Genomic DNA, 26808 nt, shown 5'->3' with positions numbered 1-26808 from the left:
CCCCTGAGGGTTTTTTTTCCTTTTTTTCCCACAAGTCTACAGCTTGCCTCGTTGTAGCCATGCATCGTGCTATGAAATGGTACGATTTAATTCATAGCGGAACTGACACTGCAGCTTTGGGATTAAAAGATCTGAATGTTGTTTCCTAGGAAACCTTAGAAAGCCAGGAATCATCAAATTGTAACACGGTCTGCTGAAGAAAACGTTATTTTGCATCTAGACTGGGAATCTGCCTGGGATCTAGCCTAGGCTTTGGGATCACCTCTTGCCTCCAGCTGACTCTGAAAGACAGCCTCTAAAATACTTAATGAGTTTTTCCTCATCTATCTTATCCCAATTAAGTGGCTGAGATGTTTGTGACTTTTAAAACTTTACTAAGGAAATGACTCAAACCAAAATCCTTTCTCTACGTTTGAATTTGACGTTGTCTTGTACCAGGCTTTATACACGGGAAAGCTTTTAGAGCTGCAACTTAATGCTCCGTAAGAGGAAATGAATCCATAAGCCCATGTTAGAATGAAGGACAGGCACATTCAATCAATATAAACAAGTTCTCCGAACTTCAGTAGTTTAAGCCTGCTTATCTTTTGATTCATTTGTATAAAATCTTTGAGAGAGAAGTTCTTTCTACATGTGGATTGAGAAACATGGATGAAATCAACAGCATCACTGACAAATAAATGCTCTTTCTTCTGGACTTCACTGAAGAAATTAAGTTTTATTGTTAACAGGAATTTTATATTTTTCATAGAAACTTTGTGCAATAAAAATACAAAAAGTATAAAATTTCTTAATGTTTCCTGATCAGCAGCAACTCTGATCTTGAGCACAAACACAGTCAATCAGTACATCAGATAAAACAGCAGACTCAAACCATTATTTAAGCCTGCGAGAACACAGATATGCTTGCATACGTACGTGAAAAAGTTGTTCTTCAAAAATGATATAGCCAATTGCATTAATTATGACTTCCAAAAGTATAATGCACAGAAATTTTTAACAGACTTGAAGAATAATGTACTGGTGTTATACAGACTCACTAGGCAGACCAGACTTCTGTGATCCATGTATTTCTCTGTGATTTAGCTCTAACATTAGACTATTTAACTGAATAGTGCAATAACATACTTCTTCAAATATCAAAGAAAACCACTTTGATGATATATTATAGAATTCATTTGTCAGTCTGGTAATTTCAGAAGAAATACTGCAAATTTTTGGAAGGATCAGAACACAGTGCTTTTAACTCTGTTTTGAACATAACAATCAAAGGCAGTATGGGGTTTGGATGATGATGTTTCTGGCTCTTGTCTCTTTGCAAAATCCACTTTTAATTAATGGCAGTTTTATAAAGGGAAAGTGAGACGGGTGTTGGCCACGGGGTGCCTTGGAAAAAATACAAACTGTAAACTATAGACATAGATATATGTAATTAGGGTTTAAAAATAAAAAGAAGATACAGTACCTTCTATCAAAACGTAAATGCTTCACAAATTCTGATTAAGCTATGGGATACGAAGTACAATTACCTTGTTTTACAAAGATTATTCTGTTTCTTAACAGCAGCACTGACAGCCTAAGTGACCTTCTCAAGAATATGCAAAAAGCAATAAAAAAAAATAACCCAACTGTCCTTTTTCTGCCAGTATTTCCACTTGTATCAGAAAAACATTTTCAAAGGTCATCAGCCTTTTTTCCTTTAGTTGCAACTGTAATTTTCTGGAAAAGAAGGTCAGTTCAAAGCATTTGCAATTCCAAGTCCGTACATTTTGGTGCTGACATTACCCTTTTTGCCTGTAAATTTATCTGCTTATTTGTTGTTAGTTTAAGGAGTTAAAAACCTTAAGTTAATGGCTTAGCAGCAAACATTTTTTGTAAAGTGTTTGTCCTGTGTTTAGACGTTACTTGCTTAGGTATCTAGCCAGAGTTTAGGCTTGGGGTGTTAAACAGCATCACTCTTTTGAGATTTACTTCTGAGCAAACTTCGATATCGTGAAGGACACGAAGGCAAAACACAGGCTTGAGAACTTCTCCTTCCACAACAAACACAGCTCAGACGTAGCTCTCCGCACCGCCCCCTTAGCAATCAGGGCTGCCAACTCGGGCAGTGCCAGGGCAAGGGCAAAGAGGACCCAGGCCGCAGCCGCCCCGCTCCCAGCCCCCACCCCAGCTCCGGGTGAGGCCGCAGGGGCAGCTCGGCGGGGGAAAGCGCCGCAGGCCAAACCCGCCCAGCCCAGCGGCACGCGCTGCCAGCAATGGTGTTTCCCGTCGAGAAAACCCCGGCGGCTGCCGGCCCCTGCCCCGCCGCTCGGCCGAGCCGAGCGGCGCCCCTCCGCGCCGGGGCTTCTCCCGCGCACCGGCAAGGCCGGTAGGCGGACGCGCGCGCAGGCCCTTAACGCCTCCTTTACAACCGCCGCACTGTGAGGAGGGCCTGCCCGGCGCTGGGGCGGGGGTGCGGCAGTCCGCGCCTCGACGCCTCGCGGGGGGGAGGGGGAGGGGGCGGCCGAGGCCCCGCACCACCGCGGCAGCAGCAGGGAAACGAGAGAGAAAGGAGCAGCAGCCCCCGCACCCTCACAGCCGCCAGCCTCTCCCCGCCGCCAGCCGCCCCGTAGAGCGCATGCGCGCACACTGCGTCCTCCGCCTCCTCGGGACGCTCTGCCTTCCCGCGACGTCACCCGCGCTCCGCCACGCCCGCCCAATCGGGAGCCGCGGCTCTCGCGGCGCCAAAGCTGGAAAGGGCGGGGGTGTGGCCGCCGGCTCGCGGGAGGGGAGCGGGCTGGGGGTTCCCCTTTGCTCCTCCCCTTGGGGCTCCCCCGTCACGTGACGCGGGACGTGGCTGCCTTGTCAGGGGGCGATGCCCAGTAGGAAGGTACCTGCCTGCGCGCGGGACGGGGGGGGCTGCGCCGCGCGGGCGGGAGGGGAGGGGGCTGCGGCGGGTCGCGCGCGGGCGGCCGCGGCGGGTAACCGCCGCCCTGGCCTTCCCTCAGGGCCCAGCCGCGGCTCCCGCGGCCCCGCCGGCGGCGCTCCTTGCGCCCTTCGCGGCGGCCTCGCCGGCCGCCCCCCCCCCCCCCCCGGCCACCGGCCACCCGCCGGGGCTCGCTGCCCCGGTGCGAGGGGTTGGTGGCGGCGGCGGCGGAGCCGCAGCCTCGCTGCCCCCTCAGACCCAAACCCCAGCCCGCAGCTTGGGCTGGCGCCTCCCCCCGCCCCAGGCCGGGAAGGCGGTGTGAGCAGACACCCAGCCGGCTCCCCGGGGGAGGGTGGTCCCGGCGGCCGGTGATGTTCCGTCCGCCCTGACCAGGCAAGCGGTGGCTGGGGCCCGCCGAGCTCGGCCTGCGAATGACTCCCGGGAAGCGGCCCGGCGGCGCCCGTTGCTGGGCTCGGCCCGCGCCTCGGGCCCCGCGGGCTGCCGAGGAAGGGGGCCCAACTCCGGCCTCTTCCAAGGCAAGGCGTGTGTATTGGCAGCCCGCCGCACTGGAGCGGGGGCGGGAAAACGTGTCCCTCACCGCGTTCGTGGTGGTCTCGGTTGCGGTGCGCTGACCTTTTCTTCATCACGGCACAGTGGAAGCACCGCTGTACCCAGGGGGAGGTGCAATCGGCCCTTTTCATTAGGTGACAGCCAGGGAAAAAGTGCAGGGAAAGGAAAACTATGAGAGGAAGACAGACTTAATCAAAATTGCCCGTCTTAAGATGCTTTCGAGTAGCTTAGCTTCTTTGGACATGAGCGGGAGTAGAGGGAGGAGAAGCGCCCCGAGCTTTTTGTCAGTCTCCTTACTTTGGTAGTCTGCTTGGTGCATTTGATGATACTTGCAGGAGAATAATTAGGATGCTGTCTCTGATTTGCAGTGGTTATGCTAATATTGAGGTACTGCTGAAAGACAGACTACAAGTGTCATTGCTATATAAATACAGATAAAATTTAAATGACAGATCTGGATTCTAAAGCATTTCATTTTCCATTTAGCATGTGGATAAAATGGTGTGAATATTCTACAACAATTTTTAAATATAACCACATTTAAAATCAATTTTTATGGAAGAAAATGTCAACAACAAGCTTAAAATAATCTGCTATGCTTCATTTAAATTACCTTGTAATACTGACATTACACATATTTTCTTCTAAAAAAGAAAGTTTTTGAAGTTTTTGATTAGTGAAAAACTGCACATTTGAACTGCCAAGGTTTAACCAGTCCTTGTTGCAATGTGATGATAGCTTTTGATAATAGTAGTTTCTTTTGCAGACAAAGATAATGTTCGTCATTACTATATCAATGAAAACTATACTGGTCAAGTGAAAAGACAGCAGTCCTCTCCACTTGCTGACTACTCTATTAATTAAACCATTTTAAAAAACGAACCAACCTGATACATAACAAAAAGGTATGATACTGTTATTGTATCCTAAACATTTTGGATAATTTAATCTTGTGAAATCTTTTCTAAAATACTTCTGTTTTAACCATTTTGATAGAGTGCAGATTTCTGTCTAACTAACTGCTTGGTACCAGTTATTAATGCAAAGTACATTTCAATAGTATTCTTACTCCATGAGGGTTTTTTTTGTCTTAATGTAAACATACAGTAATTTATACTCTTGCTTAAATAAGCATGTATAGCTTAAAAAAATCCAGACGTTCAAATGGTAATATTAGATACATATATATATATATATCAGTCAATGAGAATAGCCTTTCATTAAGAGTAGTAAAAATCATGAACACAAAGAAAGGTTTTAAAACCTTTTTTTTTCTTTCCCAAATGCATGCTGACAGCGTAGAAGGAGGTATGCCAGGTCATTGTGACCGTGGTCATACAGTTTAGTTTTTTTTCACGAACGATTACAGCTTGATGAGGTCCTTTCTCAGGATCAGACGTATTCTTGCAAATCATCTTTGGAAAACATGCATATTGGTTTTCATAGGAAAAAAAAAACCTTGGCTTGAAAAAAAATACAGACTATGGCTTCAATTCTGTAACCTTTATTTAAATCCTCACTTGAGGGTTAAAAATGCAAGGATGTTTTAATATTAAACTAAAACTTCACTTTCTCTCCAGACACTAAAAACAGTAATTACACTTTCAGGAGCTCAGTAGCATGAATACTGTGTTTTGCTGAAAATGAGATGCCTGTTGTCAAATTCAGTTTTGTGCTATCTTAAAATTGGGCTTTTGAAGCCCAAGACTCCTTTCTTTTAGTACTTTTATGTGAAGTCTATGAGGACAACGGCAAAAGATGAGGATGGCTGTTGGTCAGTGTTGGAGATTTCTGTGTACTTTTATGCGATTGTTCCCTTCAAAAGTCTTTTTTAAAAAATACGAAAAGTCTCTGGAAACTAGAGCTGCGATTTTCAGCACTTTATTGTTCTGCTCTGTATTAGGGAAGTATGCAGTAATTGTATTTGAACACTTTGGAGCGATGCTTAAGTGACGTGACTAACTTCTGGATTTGCATGTCAGTAGCAGGAGGAGTTCATGCAGTGAAACACTTTATTATTATTTTTGCCCTTCAGCTTATGTTGCGTTTTGTGTTAGAGAAGGTGAAGTATCAAAGAAATGCCACTTACATATGAGGTAGATAATATATTGGGTCATGTTTTCCTGGGCTTTTACTCCATGGTTTTTGGAGCAGCCCCAAAAAAGTGGGATTGCCTGGAGCATAACGGGCTGTGCAGTGAGTAGTCCCAGTGACTTCATATAGGGTGCTTCTGGTTAACTTAATATTGTTACTTATTTGGCATAAGTAACAATATAGATTGGCTGAATGGAGATGTTCTTGATAGAACCATCTATTTAAAAATCAAAACCAAGCCCTTGGCCCCATACTTTTAGTTGTCTGGTGTGTAATCATTATGTATATTTACTGAATTTTCAGAGTGTGTCTCCCTTTTCCTAACTGCACACCCACACTCACTAAGTAGGCTGACTTACCCTTTAACTAAAGGAGTAATGAGGGAAGGATTGCCTGCTGTGCCTTTTACATGGAGGGCTTGATCCTAATTCCACTGGCACCAGCAAGAGTAATTCAATTTTTTTCACTCCCTTAGAAGAAAATGCTCCAGAGACAAAATGTAGTGCCTTTGTGAACAGAGGTCAACAAATAATTTCTGCATGAGGTAGCCATCCTAGCCTCCCCTTTTTTAACTCAGTATTTCAGAGGTCATATTTTAACTATGGACATTCTACGCAATCCTCAAGATTCTTTGCCTGACTCTTTGTTTTCTAAAAAATCTTGATTTTTATGAGTTACACCAGATCTACATGATTTATCTGGCTCTTCTGAGGCTGATTCAGCAATTTTTTTTTTAATACCAATATCTTGTTTCTAGACACTTCATGTATAACATTAATAAATTACACAAGATAGTTTTTGTGTGCCTCATTTTTATGCCAGAGGAAAAAGATGATGATTAACCTTGTGACTCGAGATTAAGAGAACTCACTGTTGTTGCTGCATTTCTTTGGGAACAGCATAGCCTTCGGATTAGCTTCATTATAAATATTTATTCCTGAGAGAAACAAGTTTCTTGAAATACTAGTTTCTCTGTTGCCTTGAAGCAGGCTGGAGTGGAAGCAAAGAGCCTTTAAAACTTTCCATTTCTGCATGCTAGCTGGTGTATTCCTGCGGCAGAGGTCCTTGGACACCAGACCTCTGTGCCAGGGTGTCGGGGAGCAGCAGCCCCAGCGGCTCCTCAGGGAAAGGGTGACGGTGCCCTCGCCGGCATGGGCACCGTCCCACCGTGCCCGAAGGCAAAGAGCTGAACAGAGGCTCCGCAGGGCTGCTCCCAGCTCACTCGCATCTGCTCCGGGGCCCGTGGCCGCGCTGCCTCGCAGCTGGCCTCCCTGCTACTGTAGTCCATTTGTAATTTGAAGCGTGGCCACACTAGCTGCGTGTGGAAAGTGCGGTCACTGTGTTTCCCACCTATTCTTTGGGTTGTAGTCTTCATCCAGAGGGAACCTTCTGGTGTCATTTGTGTCCTTGAGAATTTTTCTTCTGAATTGCAAGTCTCGTAACTTCGTATCTATATATCTGCAGCTCTTTTCTGTTGCACACAATGTTCATATTACAGATTTTTAATAAAAAGACATTTGTGTGCTTTACATTTATATTTACACGGAAACATTACTTTATGCATATTGAAATTATATACTTTTTACATGGCATATTTTTCTTTTTAAAAGGAGTTTGGTGTTTGTATGTATGTGTATACATGCACCCATACATATACATGCATGCATGCAGCGCTACCATGACAAACTCCCCCCTCAGTTACTGTGGATTGAAGCTGTGGGTCCAATTTCCAGAGGTCACATCAGGTATTTATATGGAGAGATTTAAATTGTCCAGGAGTTTGGAATGGAGGGGAGTTGTCTTTAGGGTTTGTTTTTTCAATTTTTTTAAGGTGGTGTAGGATGTTGGAAATGATGGAAAGGTATCTGCATTAAAGGCACAGAGCTGTAAGTCACTGCTGTCAAGATCAACAATCAAGTCCTTCTCTTTCTCTTCCCTCCAAATGGTGTCTGCCAGAAATCTGCGGTAGCTGAAAAACATCTTATCTAGGGGGTGTATTTCTTTACTTTCTTGTTCTGGGACTTCAGGAACTATTTTTCAGTTTTTCTCAGTGACTATAGTGGCTATAAATTTCTGTGTGGTGGTAGCAGAAACTCTCAGATTTTCCTCTATCTGGGGAGCGGGATGCATGGTGAGACAAGGAGGTAATTAACCAGAGCTGTCAGTGGTACTGACGGTTCTTCAGGTTGTAATTAAGCTGATACGGTGTCAAGCAGCTGCTGGAGTGGTCCCACTAGTTCCTTGTATCCTTTCTTCTGCTGCTGTGCCAGCTGTAGATAACTGGTGCTTCTTCCCAGAGAAGTTTTCTGCTCGTTTAGTTCTTTGTCACTGTGTCTGCACAGAGTCTGGCGAGTGCCGAGTGCTTGGGAAGAAGAAGGGGGAGAGGGGATGTCCGTTGTTTCTGGTTTGTCATGAGACCACCTGCGCTGAGACATCTCTGTGCTGCTCTGAAAACCTGAGCGGCCCTGCCCTTATCCAGGCTAGCGAAGTGGAGGATTAAATAACACTCTTCTGTCATTAACAGTCATGAACTATTAAAACTCTCTTTTTGCTTGTCACAGCCATGATTGTCTAGTGCCTCTGAAGGAATATTCCCAGCTATTTAAAAGTCACTCCTGGTGCCACTTCATATTGCACTCTAACAATCTAAATATAAGCATAACCTTCTACACCATCTAAGGATAAAAGCAGCTATTTGTTCTATTCATATTAGCATTTTTTAAAATCTTGTCAACTGCAAGCATACCCTTTCTATATGCACCCTAACCCTTCTTACCTAGGGAGAGGGAGTTAGCATGTAGCTTTTATCCTGCTTATTTTTATATGGCATTCCCTTCCCAAATCTTGACAGTTGTGCACCACTGGCCATACTTCAGCTGTCGCGTTCTGCTGTTCGTCCCCTGCCTCTTATGCCTTGCTCTTTCTTTGCTCCATTGGTATTGCATAGCAGAGAGAAATAGAGGCATTGTGTCTGTCGGAGTATTTAATGATTTTAAGAATAACATGGATGAGAAACTTAACAGAGTAGTTCTCTAGTTCTATGTTTATTGGGCTTCCTGACAATAGAAATATATTATGAAGCCTTGTTTTATGTAACTCTTTGTGTGTGCATTTGTGTAGCTTTTCCACTAATTTGCAACTGTTTCTGCTTTTAATTGACCATCAAAAGCAGTGTATTATAAACCCGTGTGCAAGCCGTAGTGCTGTTATTGGCGCAGATACACATTCTTCAAAACTGGACTGTCCCATTTAAGAAATAAGCTTAGATGAACTGCATTTTACACTGTAAATTTTTATCTGCAGAATGTATCTTGCAAAATCATCTTGAAGCTATGAAAACATTTGTATAAGCAAAACTTCCAGCAGTGGCTAAGGTTTAAAAAAAAACCAGAACAACCAAAACCAAAAAACCCCAAAATCAAGAAAGCAAACTAGAGCCATGGCATGGTTTTGAGCCTTGGTGCACTGCTGGCTGTACTGTTAGCTCTGAGTCTGGCAGAAGTCATCCACTGTGGGGGACGTAGAGGTGAAGCGAATGTTTCCAACTGGACTGAAGCCATTTTGCTGCGGAACCAAAAAATGGGTCTTGACATGTTTCGGTTATTAGTCTTTTCCTCTGTCCATGCTTGCTTCTGTGCAGAGGCAGGAGTACTTACCAAGAGGATAGTACAATGTAGAGGTTCGTGTCTAAACTCTCTGGAAATGGAGGCTTGGGCCAGCATCTTCAATGGGAGGAAAGGAGGATTTAAATTCTCTTTGTGTAATAATGTTAACCCTTCTTGTTTAAACTGCCATAGCCTCCTTACTTGACATCATGTCCTTATTAAAGTGCTCTTGATTCCTTATTGAATACCACATCAGATTCAAGGTTGTACTTCTTCTCATTTATATATCGGTGGGAGCAGTTATGGGGACAGTTTGACTTTGGTGATAATGACCTCTTGTAGTAGCTGCTTTGCAGTGTAAATACCCCCAGTGATTTTAGAAGAGGCTCTTAGCAAGGTCAGCTGCCATCAGAGGAAACTGCAAAGCCCATTTGTTTTACTCTGTCTTCTCACTGTGCGACAATAGGATCGGCTGACCGGATGGGTGAAGCAAGATGCTGCTCACTGTATGCTTTTGAAAGTACTTGTTCTATTTTTCCGAGCACTCAAAAGATACAGAGGAAACAAATACACATTATCAGTTGCCAGAGACTTTTTTTTTTTTTTTGCTTATGTTTCTTAGTTCAAAGTGTATGTTACTGTCCTGATTGATGAGTTTGGCTGAAAATGTATGTGCTGATTAACGTAACTTTAGAGTAATTCTTAAATATAGGTAGGAACTGTAGTTGCTTGAGAGAAAATGTATCAAAAGAAGAAAGACACATTCAGGCAGATAATATAGTCAACATTTTGTAAGGTAAGTTTCAGTAGCAGAGTGGGCTAAGATGTTTATCATGCTTAAGATCAATTTATATGTATAAACTGGCGTACAATCTTAAAGATAACTTTGGATGTGATAACAGGTAATTCTTTCAGCTTCAGCTATTCTCAGACGTTAAAATCTATTGCATGAAATTAGCGCTGGATGCTAATCAGCATCCTGTTTCGTGACTTCCAGCATCCCATGTAAGGGGAATGCAACACTTCGTCTGCCATTTTTTTGGGAAATGGTTGTGAAAACAAACATAATTCTTAAAGCTGAAAGAGTATGGGGTTTTTTGTTTGGTTGGTTTTTAACGGAGAGCTGGATAGTGATTATCTAGTTTGACCTCCCTCATAACACAGAATTCAATCAGATTAAAAGTGAGTTTGAAGGAATTATTTAGTTAAAATGTATTTTACTGATCTGTTCCTGTTTAGGATAATATTTTCAGCTTCACTGGGCAGCTAACAGGTACTACAAATGTAACTCAGATCAACAGAAAGTAGTGTACTTATCAAAAATTAAATTTACTTATGACATTGCGGTTGTTGTTATTATATGGTGTTGCATAAAAAATGGTTGGAAGTATTCAAGACTTTTTCCCCAGCTCATTAAAAATTGGAATTTATATTTGTAAGTATTGAGAAAAAGGGGCGGTCTGGATTAAGTAAAGTTCACTTGAAAAGAATTATATGTTTTTAATGGGTTTATTTTTCCTCGTAGCGGAAGCGATTTTGGAATGGAGAATGCACACCCTTCCCAGATGAGACACCTCTACAGCTGAAAAAATCAAATGTCAGGACATCAGGGGCTGCTACTTCGACTTCCAATGCGTGGCTTAGGTGTGGGGATGGCTTTCAGAGCACTTCAGTGCTGGAGGTAAAATGCTGGCTTCCTTAACAATGTAAGAAAGAGATGCAAACTGACAGTTAAACCAATTTCCATGCTTGACTGAATTATAAGATGTTGCCCTTTTTTGTGTTGTTTTGCAATTAACAGCATATTGTTACAACTGTCAAAGTAGACAAAAATGGAAAGCAAGGTTACCTAAGGGCATTGTCTTAACTTGTTAGTGTGATTTTCTAAGCATACGTTAATATGTTATGTTCTAGGTAACACTTATCACTTGGAAAATTTCAATAATACACCAAAAGATACAAAAGTAATTTGACATTTGGGATGGAGTACTGCATTTCCTAAAAAATATGGAACAAAAAGACTCTAGTTTCCATCTGAAGATTTTTTTTGCTACATCTAAAGATGTTTGCAATAATGAATTCACTGTAGAAAATCCTGCCTTTTGATGACCCTGCAGATGTGGATCTTGGTGCAGATGCTCTTTTGGATGATATATCAAATTATACTTAATTTTTTTGTGTGTGTGGTGTTCTTGTTGGTCATGAACAGAGATGTTCAGCCAGCTCTGAGTGAGAAGTGCTTTTTGCTGAAAATCATCCTCAACCAAGCTGCTTTTCTGTTTCTTCTTCTGGTACTGAGCGGTCACAGTGTTGCATAGCTTGTGGGATTTAATAAAATTAGAGACAGGGCCACTGAGTGCTTCTTTCTGTAACCTTTGAATAGGGCACATGCTTTATCAAACATGCTCTTCCTGCCCACTTTTGACATTTTAATGCTGAAAATACTGGCTATTGTTCTTTGCAAGGTCAGATGTGATTCCTTTCATAGTTGCAGTAAGTTTATATTTTCCAAAACAATGAAAATTCAGCTTTTATATTAGTTTTCATGCTGTATTACCTCACTCATTATGTCACAGTCTAGTAGAAGATAGAAAAAATAATTTGAAATTGTGCTACTAAATTGTGGTGAGTGAATAACAACAGTTTTGAGTATATTTCTACATGTTAAAATTGTCTTTAATGCCTTGGTGATTAAGTCTCTCTCTCTGTCTCTTTCTAATATAGTCTCTGAGACCTACTGATAAGAAATCCAGGATTAAGAAGCATCTTGGACCACTGTTAACATCTGCTGAAAGTGCAGCAGGTATGTTATAACTATTTCATGTTAGCGTTGTCAGAAGATTGTCACTTTGTTTTGCCCTTTATCAAAGTAGAATTTGGCTCAAAATACTGGTTGCTTTCCTCTTCTGTTGTTGTAATCAGAAGCTAAGAGACACAGTCGTAATGCTATTGTGATTGGGCTCCTCTATTCACTTAGAGTGCCAGAAATATATTCTGCAAAGCTGCAGGCACTTCAGCAATTGCTCTTGAACAGATGAAAGAAGTATCACTAATGCTGTATATAGTGCGTGTTCTAGCAGGGGCAGGATATTTAAATTCTTCACGGTTTTAAGAGGAGGGAATGAAAAACAACACTTAGCTGTCTAGATAGAGGGTGAAATAATTCTCTCTTCTGCTAGAAACAGACAAGCAGGTGTGAGAGAAAACATACATTTTGTAAGTATGAACAACAGATAGAAAACCAGAATTTTGTCAACCTCCTGCTTTCGCAGTCGAGTCTGTTTAATATTGTGATAAAAAAAGAACTCTACGCATAATAAAGAAGAGGAGGAGGACTTATTGACTCCCTCCAGTTCTTTGCCTTTTTGAGACCCGAGGAAAGGAAAGAAAGAGGGGGCAGTGGCTTCTTCAGTCTTTGTATTTCTGCTTGCTCCAGCAGCTGTGCTGCCTCTGTTGGAGTTAAGTAAGTGACCTACTGGGCACCTTTTGTCTACCTTTTGGGGTTCAAAATCATGCTTTTCCAGATTTCTGAAAAGAACCTCTGTTTGTTGCAGGAGGAGGTATGGTTGTATTTCTCACTTCTGGGACCTCCTGCCTAATTCCAAATCCCCAGTAACTGTCTAACTTCCCATTTACCTAAAAAAACTTTAGTAGTTGTAGGAAGTGGAAGATTCTGCCTTCCTATGATTGCTAATTCTGCATGCTCCACTGCTAAGCATTAATCCTTTTCTTCTTGCTTTTGTTATTAAAAATGTTGGAGAAAGGTATTTTGAATTTAAACATCTCGCTTCAAAAACACAACAGCTATTTTTCGTTACTCCTGAAAAGTTTAAATTTTTTTTCTCTCAGGACAAAACTGAAAAGTCACCTCCACTGATGGCATACTTTTGTTCACTTGTTATTCATTGTATAAAGTCAGAGAAATCCCAAACCGAGAATTCTAAGGACAGTCTTTATTTAAACCACTTACTATTTTGAAAGGGCACATGCGGGAGCATTAGGACTGTGTGTAGAGGACTATATGTCAGACAGTCATTACTTTTCTCACTCTGCTGAAGGACTGATTGATAGCCTCATTGTATAAAATGAAGTGTTAGCATTTATTGTGGAGAACCAAAATGAAAATAATGCATTGTATGTATAAGAAATACGTGTGAGTTAATGCTCCAGTATTAATCTCTGATGCCTGGTGACAGAACTTATAATTTTTTTCCGGTTGAAAAATAATATTAAATTAAAAATTAAAAATTTTTAATTTAACAATATCACATTTGTGTAACAATCTCACACTTTACAATTCTTTTTAATAGGATCTGCTGCTGCTGAAAGCTCTAAGGAGGCTGAGGACATAATATGGACCTCTAGTGGCAGTGATTTTTCAGATGATGAAAATAAAACATTGATTCCAAGGTTACACAGCAAAAAAAGTCACGCTTCCAAAACAGAGAAATCACCTAGCAGATCTGATTTATTGTTAGAGGACAGTAGTAGTGAAGGTAAGTTCAAAGAAACCTTCTGTCAACTTCAACTGCTGTAATGAAAATTCCTTGAGGTCATTCTGACAAAATGACATGATCTAACCCTATTTCAGTTAAACCAGTTGGCGTTTTTTTCATCAATTTCATCTGAGTATGGAATAAGCTCTTTGTATAAATTATGTACAAAAATTTTAAAGCTTGGAGTAAAGGAGCATAGTTGGGTGGGTTATACATCAAGTAAAGCATGTCAGTTCATTTCAATGTATTATAGTTTATTTGTACTATTTCCTTGTCTGTGCTGTGGTACAGATATGGGGCTTGTGAACAGCTTTCTCTGCCCGCCCTGTTGATACTGCTGTCTGCATCTACTGACTAGATGTGGCAGACTTTGCAGCTGCAGATAGCATCATGCTCTGTGGCGTGGGTTTTCGTTTCGGTACACAGTATTCCTTGTTTCCCCTGTTAGCTGTATTATGCGAACAACCATGAGATTTGTTCTTAGGACTTGCTTTCTAATTCATGGAGCAGGGGAGGACAGAGGGGAGAGAAATTGATTAAAAAGTGCATCTGAAGACAGAAAAATCTTTACTTGTGTGCTCCATTACATAAGCGTTAATTAGGATAATGTTTAATTTGTATTAGAACTTGTTAGAAAGTATTTTCAATGTGACTACTTCCAGAAAAATAAATCAGGTTAGTTTTGTAATACTTCAGCATGATCTGCAGTATTACTGCTAGACTTCACATCCTGGATGTCTGGCAAAGTGTTCAAACACTGCGAGTTGATTCTTCCATCCATATTTTTGTCATTGATTTAACACTGTCATTGACATATCTGATGGCCATCTTTTGTAATTCCCAGTCGTTTTCTTTCCGTATTTTTGAAATGGAAGGACTGTCCATTTTCTAGACTGCAATCTAATACTCACCAGGAATCTTTCTAACCTGCCATTAATATCATTCTATTGCACTTGTCTCCTGCAAGTATATCCTGCAGGTTTTAATCTTTAATTCTCTTTTTTTAAGAGGCAATACACAGACTTATTTTTACTCCTGTAAGATAGCAAAATTTGGTTTCTCTCTGTAAATGAAGAAACCCTGATGTATTGGCTTGAAGGTACTGAGGAAATCCAATCATTTCCTGTTTTTCTTCTAAACCCAAAAATATATTGAAAGCAGTTATTGAAAGTAATGGGGAGTAAAAGAACTACAATTTCCATGCTTTTTCAAGTAATCATCGTATACGCTAATTATAGTATTGTACATATGTATCTCTGTGTGTGCATGTATAGGTACAGTTGTTAGTATGAGGATAATAGCTGAGAGAGTATTTTTAAGTGACATGCCCTTTCACGTGAAGTTCACCTTCAGAGACAGAGTGTTAGTACTTGAGCGTGACAGGATAAAACCGATTGTCTCACATTTTATTAAGGAATTTATACTGCTGTCACAAGTTGCACGCAGCTTGCCACACAGCTTCAAGAGAGATCTCTTTGTGCTACCTGGTCACCGATGTCTGTGTTTAAAATTTCTGATAAAGCTTTCTTGTAGTTAGAAACAGAAATGCATTCACGTGCATGAAAAAGCAGGCAACACCAAAGTGTTTATTTGTCTGGGTGACTTCAGAGTTTGGAAGTTCCATGAAGAAACTAGTGATTTAGACTATAGTAGCACTGCCAAGTCCAGAAGGCACTGCCACAGTTCCATGGATCTGTACAGGTGCCTGGAGCGTTCTGCAGGTGCCTCCTTTCTCTGCTGCCTCTCCCCTGTACATGACTCTTTTGATGTTAGAAATGTGGCATTTACAAAAGCAAAAAAGCAAAACCAAAAAAGCTTTCATCCCTCCTCCTCCGAACATGCTCATTTATACATAAATTTATACATTTATACAATGAGATTCTTCCTCTCAGTGCCTTGTGGCACTTGGACCTGAAGGGTGGTGGGCTGCTACAGCAGCTCGGGCTTCCACCTCCTTCAGGAGATCCTCAGAGGTGTGAGTGGAATTCTGGAGTTGCATTAAACACCACCTGGTCATGAGGATGGTAGAAGGAGTGTTCTGCATCTCTGTCTTTGTTTACTGCCATTTTGTTGTGGTTTTTTTGAAAAAAAATCTTTTCTTGTTTCTATTAATTTATCCTAACCAATCTTCTGTCTGATGTGCTTAGAGGTTTGATCTGCAGACTTGTGTATTTAGCCATGGTGTTTTAGGAGGTGACCGTTTCAAGTAGCTTTTTCATTTTTCTGTGGGGGTTACCACTTATAGCAGATGTTAACTTACACCAAATTTTCAGCTGTCCCAGGTCACTGAGGTATTTGCTTAGAACAGTTAATTCTGAACAAGTGCATTTGGAAAATCCAATGCAACTGGGCAAAAAAAAAAACCTAACTAAAACCTAGGAAGACGAATAACAACTAAACTGAAAAAAACCTCTACCTACCTAAGCAGTTAAATATACTGCCTCCTTATGGGCAGTGCTTTGAAATCTTTCTTTTAATGAAATTTTTATATCTTTCTTCACAGAAGCTTCTATTGTTTGCTAGTAGGATTTAGGTTTTATGAGAGACAGGATCACAAAATAGTTAAACGTAAAGATCAGTTGATCATCTGTAAAAAATAACTTTGCACTTTTTTCCAAGTGAGGGATAATTGTAGTATTACTCTGTTTGACTTCATGCTTATGAATAATATATAGTGGTTAAGAAAAATTCTTTTTACAAATATGTTTATTTTAGATGAATCAGAGTTCATTGATTGGGAGAAGGATAGTGATTCTACCGATAGGTGTTATGGATCAGAAAAAGATGACAGCTCACTGGAGATATCAGACTCGGACTCCTGCACAAATCTTAATTCTCTGCCTGTCAAAGAGGAGAATGATGAGCTTTGTAAGGTAAGAAACTGTTTCAGGTTAAAAAAAAAAACAACACAAACAGAAAAACTTGTACTATAATTATGGAATGTATTCATATTTGATTGCATTTAATTTGGAGGAACGTGAGGTTTTTGCTTACCTCATCTCTCTAGAAGGAATTCTGTACACAAGAATTTCAAAGCATTTTCTCTGACTGCCAAACCTCAAAACCAAGCAGTGCCCCACACCTAGAGCTTAGTAGTGTGGTCACTGAATCATAGGATGGCTGAGGCGGGAAGGAGATCATCTAGTTGAACCCCTCTGCTCAAAGCAGGATCAGCTGGAGCTGATTGCTCAGGGATGTGTCCGGTTGGTTTTGAGTATTGCCAAGGATGGAGACTCCGCAACCTCTCTGGGCAACCTGTGCCAGTGCTTGGTCACCCTCACAGTATGGAGTTTGTTCTTACATTTAAATGGAATTCCTCGTATTTTGATGTGTGCGCAAAAAGGTGATCAAGTGGGTAGTTTTGTCACCAGAGATGTGATGATCTGGATTCTCTACAGCCCGTGGCTGCCTGTCGGAAGTTGATGTCTACATTTCCTGTAATGTGGTGGGTGAGACAGTTATCTATTTCTTTTCAGTACTTTGAGACCTTGACTATGTAAAATCCAGGTATCGTGACTAGAGTGTGTTCTGAAAGTGATGATAAGGGTCTAATTACAGGACTCCCTACATCACTGAAAAGTGGTGAGGATTGAAGAGCTCAGGAAAGGGGCAGCAGTAAATATTGAATCATACCAGCTAAGATTTGGTAGTATTTTTTCCTTTTTTTTTTTTTTTTTACTGTAGAAAGTAAAGAAGGCATGCTGTATCAAGTATAGAATAGATGGCAGAAATTTTTATTTTTATTTAGTGTCTTACAGCGAAATGACTTGTATTAAAAGACTTGAGATTTGAGAGTATCCTAGGCAAAGTTAACATTTAACCTCTGGAGCTGGAGGCTGGCTGCACCCGCAGGCACCTCACCAGCGAGCCCCCGTGCCTGCAGTGCTTCCCGGGATGCGGGGGAGAGGCCGACAGCGGGCTGCCCCGCCGGCTGGGGCTGGCACACGCGGGCAGACTGGAGGGACTGGGTTTGCCTGGCCTGGCGGAGGCCGAGGAGGGCTCTGGCCCTTCTCAGAGGAGCCCAGCGAGGGGCAGCGGTCACCTGGCAGCAGGGGGAACTCGGCTGGACGAGGGGCAGGTGGCGGAGCGCTGGGAGGGAGCCGGGGAGCCTTGCTGGGTCAGCCCTGGCGCAGCGAGGTTTGCCTGCCGCCACCGCCCGAGCCGCTGAAGCCGCTGAGGGTACACACTCCCTCCCGCCTGCGGGCCGGGCCGCCCCGAGCCCGCTCCGTCGGGCGGCGCTCGGCTTCCGGGGCGGCGGCGGGGCGCTCCCGGCGGGGCCCCGGCAGAGGGCGCCGCAGGCCCGAGCTGCGCGTCCCCGGCCCCGGCCCCGCCTGCCGATCCGGCTGCCGCCTCCCGCGGGCGCGGCCCTCCGGCGGCTGCTTTGTCCGCGGGGCGGAGAGCGCCGGGGCCGGCCCTGGCGCGCAGGCTGGAGCTGTGCCACCGCCTGCGGACGAGGGAGGGAAACGGGCCGGGCTTCGGCTGGCAGTAGAGATGGGGATGGGGAAAGCTGTTACCGAAACGGATTAAAGCCTTACTAAAACTCATTTAAATTTATGTATCGATTCTTTATTAAAATCACTGTGGATGGAGTATGATAGTGAGTACCACTCGCAGAGGAAGTTCAGTCTCCAGTTCCCCAGTGAATCAGTCCCATAGCAAGGTCCTGCTGCCTTTCTGGGGACACTGCCTTGCTGCGGCCAGAGGGTGAAAAAAGTGGGTCTGGACTTAGCACATGGCAGCATGCCGGCTTCTGTGGCAACACGTGTGACCTGGCTTTCGGCTCGCTCACAGGGGTGTCCATAGCAGTTTAGTGTCTGTACCTTGGAGTTCAGCAAGGGTTAGTCAAGTATTTTTCAGGTTCTTGAAGAATTGATTTAAAATAGCTCAAGTCCTGGGCAGCAGCATCAGAAGAGACCGCACGGTCTGCATAAGCCTGGGAAAACAGAACTGGGATTTATGCAAGCAGTAAAAGTTGTTCTGCTTTTATTATACCATCATGACTTACGCCAATGTAGATGGAGAGTTGGTTAAATGTTGAGACACGTTCGTATTAGTAAATGGTGCTCATGAGAGGGCTTTTTCGGATGCAACCATACTGTAATAAAGAGTTTTTAACCCTAACCAGAATAGTTATGCTACTACAAAAGGTGTGGGTACATTGGGAATCTGAGGATGCCTCTGTAGATTTCCCCTTCTCCCTTCCCAGTTGGAGTGCCATGCAGTGGTAATTTTCATGGGTGGTCAGCCTCACCAGTAAACTTTCTTCTGGGAATTTGGTGTATGCAGGAGGGTAAATCCCCAGTGATCGCTGTGTCTGCTGCAGTCTTTGTTTTGCTTTTCTTGGGGTATGCTGTTTGCCTAGAAAAAGTTGCAAGCGAGCTGTTTGAGAGGTTTCCAAGGGAGAATAGAAAAGCAGTGTTCGCTATAGGAGGTCATTTGCTGTATGAGTATTCTTTAAAAAGGCCTGTTAATTTTGTGGCCTAGTTCACTGTGGGGGAAGGAAAAAAAGCCAAATGTTGATATATCATCATTTTTGTGGTATTTACTAAATCTCTGGATCCTAATGGAGTGTGTGGATAATCAAAAGACCATGAAATTTATTTTACCCCACTTCAAAATATGCCAAATACCAAGAGGTTCTGGAGGTTTAGGATTGCTGCCAAAATATCTTTATGGTAGTATTTACCCATGGTAGGAGTGTACTAGGTTTCTAATGGGAAATCTCAAAAGATTAATAACTTCACGGCTTTTTTTACCCCTTACATACCAATAGATCTAATTTGAAAATTACTTCTATTCAGTGATAATTGACTATGTAGAAAGACTTCATGTATTGTTTCGGTATGAAGATAACACTCTTGCTTATCTGTAGGGTGTAAAGCTACAGTCCCAATACAGTTTATGTTTGAAGTCCCTGTGCTGTGTCTTTCCTATCAATTAGCCACCTCTGACATGTAAAGCTGCTTGATAGAGGATAATGAAGAAGGCAAGTTGAAGCTGGTCTTGTGGTGAGCAGCTGGTAGCTAATCTTTAGTTTCGGTTCAATTCAGAATTTTTGAAGAAAATGTGCAAGATATGACACGGTCATGCTTTAGTTTCCTTTGTATATTTTAGGGGATGGGAGAGTTCTTTTTTAATTGTTCGCTTTCCTTTGACCTATAACTGGTTGAATTTTTGCTTAAGGTGATGCAGGACAAAAATCTGGCAAGGCCTGATCCCAGATGGTTTTATTCTGAGAGTTCCTTTGCTTTCTCTTGCCTCTGGTGGATGCCTAGTTGACCTTTTTCTTGGAGACTATGGTGCTAAGATAAAGATTACCATTAATGTTAATTTTTCAGCATACATGTTTTTCAGAAGAGCACCATGTAATCACCTCAAAATTGATCTAACATATTTTTATGCATTGGTAATGACTACTTTTTCATGAGCTGAAGTTTTATATTTCATAAGAATTGTTCATCTCTGAATTCTTTTCAACTTCTAAATATTTTAATGCTAAGGATTAAATGAAATCTAGTGCTCTTATATGTGAATTCATGTCTCCTGCCATACTACCTCCTAAACTGGGAACTTTCTCTGGCCCTGTGCACGGAATGGCATCATCCTCTGTACTCAGATCCCTCCTTACACTTTCTGTAACTTAATCCCTTAAAGTAGGCCAGTGTTTTTATGGAGTATATAATTTTGGTATCCTACAGAGTATGGTCTTTTCTTTTTGTCCCATGTGTTAAATCTATTTACCAGTTTCTGATGGGTAGCCAGATTTGCTTGTTTTATATGCAAGGCAAGTGAGATTTATCCCAGAATGGTATAAGGCGAATTTTTCGCCCTTTATATTGCTAATGTATAGGAATTAGATAGTCTTCTGTACTTGCTATGCAGCATTAATAAAGCGTAACTGGTTATAGCAGACCCTCTATTGCAGAGCGCTACTACTAATAAGCTTGTCTGCTGATCTTAACTTTTAATTTGGCTGAAAATTCATCAAAAAACCACATGGTTAAGAGTTGTTTCCTTTAAGTACATATAGAAGGGTAATATCTTGCTGTATGATGATAGACAACTGACGAAGACAATTGTCATATTTTACATATTTGAAAACTCTGTTAAATGGATCACCACCATGTTCTTAGCTCTCTACTGTGCTGCAGTCTGTGTGCACTGACAGTGGGCGATCTGATGTGGTGTTATTGAGTCTTGTGCAAAAATTGTAATATTGTGCAAAAGGTTAATTTTTGGGTTTTCCCTGGCGGGAAGAACACATTATTTGAGAAGTCCTTCCTGCACATGGATGTATGTAGGTGTATGTCTTTTATCTGAGGCCTTCTCATCAGTCAAAGTTCACACAGTTGCTTAGTTCATGGATTTATTACTGTCTTAACTATGCTTTTTAAAAAACCCAAACTCTGTCCTTTTGTGGTGTTACATTGAGGGGGATTCAAAATACCTAATGAAATTCTGAAGAGATCACTTAAAAGGTGAGTAGGCCAAGATTTTGCTGTTATTTCTGGGCCTGCTTTTATGTCCTTGCTCTCTTGATCCATTATAATGGTAATTATAACTATCATTGGCTTGGTAATTAGAATTGAGTCTAGAACTATTGTTGTGTAACAGAATTTAAAATAGGTTATCTCAAGGTAGGGAATCATTATTATGGCAAATGGAATTTGTGTCATCCTGTCAGACTGATGACTTAACACTGATAAAGGGTGATGATACGACCATGTTATTGCAAGCAATTATTTTTGTCAGTCCATTACCAAAGGAAGTTTATTAGAATGTATACAAGAATACCCACAAGCTTACTGTTATTTCTAAATGTGTACTTCATGGAATAATTCAGGTTGGAAGGGACTTCAAAATGTCTCCAGTTCAATCCGCACAAAGCGGGCTGAGTGCAAGGTCAGACAAGGTTGCTTAGGGCTTTATCCAGTTGGATCTTGGAAAACTGAGGATGGAGGCAGCAGAACCAGTCTGGGCAACATCCTTCTTCCTTCCCTGCCTCTTTCCTCCCTGTCTCCCCAAAAACTGGAACCTTACTTTTCTGGGTAGAACTGGTCTCTTCTAGCAGGGTCTTCAGGTGGGCTTTTTAGGCAAGACCTATTAATCAAAAGACTGCAAGTCAATAGTGGTACAGAAACAGATGCCTTTTGCATTTTTATCAGCAAGGTGGAATGATTTATACCTGAACTACTAAACAAAACTGAACTTGTGCACCATCTGCAGGGATGTCGCTATATCTTCTGATCCAGAAATGAAGTCTTGAAGCTTTTTTTCCTTAGTCACAGACAATAGTTCCCCTCTCAACTTTCTGTTTCCATGATTTGCCCAGATTATCAGAATAGGAAACAGCATGTTTCTGGGTGAGCTGTGGCTATCTATGTTATAACTAGCTTCTCTTAAGTCTCCAGTTAAAAGATGACACCATTAATTTTTAAATCAGGATTGAAGATAATAGTTCAGCTAATACCTAACTGGCTCAGATGTTCCTCGCTTTGATCGTTTAAAGTATCTTGGGAAGACTTTTCTTTATAATTCTGAGAGACAGGAGTTCAAATCTCAGTGTAGCTGAATTGGCTCATTATCCTCCACAAGAATGACTCATTGAGTGTCTTTTCGGTGGGGTAAAAATGTTGAAAGTCCATTTTAAAGGAAGTTTCTTTGGTCACAGTTGTCACACTTACAGGTGCTTGCATGTATGTGTGTATGCTCTTCTAGGTGATCCAGAGTGTCACTGAGGTAGCTGTACTTCTTTGTGCCTTGTTTGTGAAATTCCCTGGATGTCTTATTAACTAAGTGTAACAGAGACTCCTGTGTACCGCATTCTGGGTGTACAAAATCTGATGGATCACAGGAGCTATCACAGTGACATAAACAGACTTTAGACCTTGCTGCCTTGTCCTGTCGTTCCCAGACTGTATTTTTATGTTGTTTGAAGCACTGGGCTGTTTGTGCATGCTAATCCAGCCCCTCTGCTTTGTTTAACTTGAGGCTTCAGCTGAGCCCCGTATTCTTTCTCGCACAGCTCTGGAGAGCAACAACTTTAAGTGCAGCTGACAGAATTGCTATCTCGGCATCCACGTATCAAATGCCCCCCTCTTTGCTGTCTTTCCCCCCTCCTCCCCATGTTTGCCTGGTGTTTTAAACAAGATTCAAGTGGCCTGTGTTAGTTTTCCTGCGGCTGCATGCTGCAGGAGGCATCTGCGTTTCCTCACGTCTGGCACCTCTTAGCAGCATGGCTCTCTTCACAGCACCGCAGAGGGTCTTCAGGAGTACTAGGGAGAAGCAAAGCGGTATATGCTTGCCCTGTCAGGACCCTGAACTCCATCTCAAGAGGTGAAGCAAAGAAAGAGGGTCTTGCCTGTCTCCTGTTGGTAGCCTGCCTGGTGCTACATTGGAAGAGACTACAGGAAAGAGCAGAGCATGCACTGCTGGGAGTGCAGTGCTTTCCTCTGAAAGGAGAGAAAGGATAAAGCCAGAGGAGTTGACAACATGAATAAGAAGGCTTTTGTCTTACTTGTTTCCCCACCTCTGATGAGACTCTGTGTTGGTTGCCATTATGGATAATTTGCTAATAGTTTTGCGCTCTGCAGAGAGCCATAAGGACAGTGAGAAAGCTGCTGGGTTTTGATTTGTCTAACTTTGTCCTCCAAACTGTCTCAGGACTCCTCAGGCCAAATTGGGGGAGAGATTGGTTTGAATTTGTTTGAAATCCTTTTTGAAGGAAATGGTGGAAGAGAAATTTTAGTGGAATACATAGGACCAGTCTTAATCATTTCTTGTTCTGATAAATGTGCTTTCTAAATGCTGTGGTTCTGGAAGGAGACCTGAACAGAGTAGATTGGCTAATGGCTTGAATTCTCTAAAAGCCTTTGGTTCAATCTTTCTTGTGGGTTGTCACTTTGTTTTAAAAATAATTTTATGATCTTTTAGTGGCTGGTTCTGTCACCGATCATGCCAGTTCATTGCGTCAGGCAAAGGCCTGAATATATCAGGGAAAGTAAAATGCTCTTTTACTACCAGGCATGTTTGTTGCATCCAGTGGTGAAGAAAACATTTCTTGTCCTTTTAAGGTACCTAGTGCAGTTGCAGCTCGCATCTTTTCACAAGTGAACCTTACTCGTCTAGGGGTTTGTGGCACCAATACAAGAAAGACATACGCACAGCTATCTCGATAAAAATGCATGTATAATAGTGCTTATAGAATGGCTATTAAGTGAAAATAAAATATTTCAATGTCCAAGGTCATCCAATTCCTGGTAGAGCAAATAAAGCGTGAGGTATACCAAAATCATCCAACTTATCCCTGTATTTAGGCTTCATCTTCTTATGAGTTTCTTGTCACTTTTCACCGAAACAGAACTGTTCCTTTGGTGGTAGGGTTAGTGTATAGGCTCTTTGTAGAATCTACTGAATTGTGAAGATCTGGAAATAAATTTAGAATACCTTAGAAAACACAGGAAGACCAAAGTTTAGAAACTATTCTATACTAACCTTGGGGTTATTAAAAACCCCCAAGGTTTTTCCAGTGTATTTTTCCCTCTCTTTAATGGATGAAGCTCTTGTATCTGTGCTTATTTTTATCTCTCATGGAAGAAGGCAGCTATGTGGAGTTTTTGTTTTGTTTTGTTTTAAGTCATGCCACTGTATGTTTTGCTTGGAAAGAATGCAGTTTGGTGGCATGGTATGGGGAACAGGACATTTGTTCTGGTGGAAGTGTGTTGGATAGATAAGAGAGGAGTAAATGGGGCAGAACAAATGGAATAAAACTGAGAATGTTTATAATAAAACTTAAGAAATTTGGAGGTGGGAACTTTTGGGGGAGGAGGGGTTGGCTTTCTAGGGGACAATGAGATGGGACTGGGGTGGAGTGAAATCCTAATGTCTCTCATATCCAGTTTGGCAGGGTCTGTGTAATGTTCTGTTGCTTTTGCTTTGTGATAAACAGTTTCTGTACAAACGTCTGAATCATCTGTAGATGACAATTCAGATTTACAGTTTTTTTGTTATCGGGACACTTACATTCCAGACTAGTAACCCTGGTGACTGATTAACCCTTTCTGTGGAGATGGTCTGTAGTGATGGGCTGTAACTCCATAACTGTAACATGTTAAAGAGGATTTTGCCTGCTCTGCAGGAAGCTGTTAGCATACTCTCATGTATATACCAGCTGCATACAACCCTGCTCCCACACTTTTTTTTTTTCCCTTTGGCATATCACTATTTGCCTTCAGACCAGGGCAGCAGCCTTGACTACTTGATGGTTTTGCCTTTGTCTGTCCTCGGTCTCTCTGGAAATATGCTCATAAATTGTTACTTCGCACGATATCTCTCCCGCTACACACAACTTCATCCCAGCTTTATTATTCCTGCTTCCTGGACACATGAAGAAGCTGTTGCACCTGGCTGTTGATTCACTGCTCAGTCCCAGCACAGCGGCATACTTTTTGACTCAGTCCCAGTCATTCTCCTCCCACTCTGTCTCCTGTTCGCAGCACGATCGCTATTTCACTCACTTGTCCCCATTCACCCTCACCTGGTTGTTGCTTGGTCTCAGTTCCGTGGTTCTCTCTTGCCTAATACAGCTATTCAGTTCTGTGCCACCAAATACTCTCATCTGGTTGCAACTCTTCAGAAATGGTAGCTGCGGCAGCTCCTCACATCAGGTGTCTCGCCAGCACAGTGCTGTTGTGGCAGCCTCCAGTGTTCTGCACACAACAGCTCTTTGTTTCTCTACGTGTATTTTTCTCATTGTTACACCAGTGGAGGAAAGACCTGTTCTCCCTTTGTAGGAATCCCAGTGGGGCTGCTGGGAAGTTTGATGCTTCTGAGACAAAATGACTCATTGGTATTTTGCAGACACCTTGACACCTTCCTGTGCATGGGAAAGGGACCACTGAAGCTAAGTGAGAAAAGCAGACTGGAATTGTCTGCTTGTGAAGGCAAACAAAGTGGGCAAAGTAGCTTCATCCTGACATAAAGGAGTCATGGATGAGAAGGATGGAGATTTGTGTTGGGGTTTAAATACTCTGAAAAGCTGCTAAAAACACTGCAACTTTAAAAATCCATTAAGTTTGCACATCAGCTGTACTTGTGGATGGTAGTTTTGGTCCTCCCATTCACAAAAAAAAACGTGCAGTGGAACTAGAAAAGCTTCAGAGCAAGTTGGTAAGAGTGATCAGATATATGGGATGTTTTCTGCATGAGGAAAATTCTGTAGAATAGAAACCTTCAGCCTCAAAAAGAGATCGCTGTGGAGAGGACATGAAAGAAAGCCATGAATCACAAATAGATAGGAAGAAGTAAATGAAATTTCTAGGTCCTGTATAGAGCTAGGAGACATCAAGTGAAACTAGCAGGTTGATTCAACATTAAGGAGGAGTTTATTCATTCCACCGTATGAGCTGCAGAGCTCCTTGCCACAGGATGATATGGATGCTGAAAGATTACATGGGTTCAAAACTAATTGGACAAACTCATGGAAGACAAATCTGTTAGGGATTAAATGCAAATATCTTGCCTCTAGTTGAAACCACAAACTGGAATCAGGGACACTGTTCTGTGGCAGCATTGCCACATGCTTGTCCTGTTTTAAACTCTTCCCTAAACATCTGACATTAATCATTGTTGAAGACAAAAGTAAGGGGCTAGAATGATCCTTGGTAGATTCCCCTAGAGCTATTCCCATGTTTGTGTGCTGTGGGGTTTTCAGCGTGTATGAATTTTGTCCTCTTTCAGTCGCCACCCTCGGTGCTTTCTATGCAGAGCAATTGAGAAGTCGCATACCAAAAGACGTTACAAACAGATCTCCATTTGGTGCAATGCAGTGGGCACCCTTTGTAGCTCTAGTTCTCTACCACCTGCTGCTCTGTGTGGTTTCTGCAGGGCGTTTTTCCACGTAGTCTAGTTTATGCTTACCTCATGTTTTTAATAAACTTTTTGAACAGACGTAGGGATGGAGAGAAGCCTTTGAGACAGCATAGATTTTGTAGAGGGTGATGGCTCTGGGTAGCCAGACTTGCCTAGAGAAGCATTTAGCTTCCCTGGAGTGAGCTGGTGACAGGCTTTGTAGACTACGTTTCCTTAACTTGCTTGATTGGGTAAGGGAGAAGTGCAAAGGTAAGTTTGGAGGGTTTGT

At 42.1% G+C, this 26808-nt stretch overlaps 1 protein-coding gene across 1 annotated transcript in view; it reads left to right on the top strand.

Moving 5' to 3' along the window:
- Positions 1-2777: 2777 nt before the first annotated feature.
- The window catches only part of SPIDR (scaffold protein involved in DNA repair), a 202656-nt gene continuing 178625 nt past the window's right edge, over positions 2778-26808 (top strand). The window contains exons 1-5 of the mRNA XM_075141899.1: positions 2778-2869; positions 10700-10855; positions 11899-11977; positions 13485-13670; positions 16386-16543. Coding sequence (XP_074998000.1) covers positions 2855-2869; positions 10700-10855; positions 11899-11977; positions 13485-13670; positions 16386-16543 — 594 coding nt within the window. The 5' untranslated portion in view covers positions 2778-2854. The remainder of the gene's footprint in view (positions 2870-10699; positions 10856-11898; positions 11978-13484; positions 13671-16385; positions 16544-26808) is intronic.

The sequence above is a fragment of the Calonectris borealis genome, chromosome 2 (assembly GCF_964195595.1).
Source record: "Calonectris borealis chromosome 2, bCalBor7.hap1.2, whole genome shotgun sequence".
Lineage (NCBI taxonomy): Eukaryota > Metazoa > Chordata > Aves > Procellariiformes > Procellariidae > Calonectris > Calonectris borealis.
This window is presented reverse-complemented; position numbering and strand designations above follow the sequence as displayed.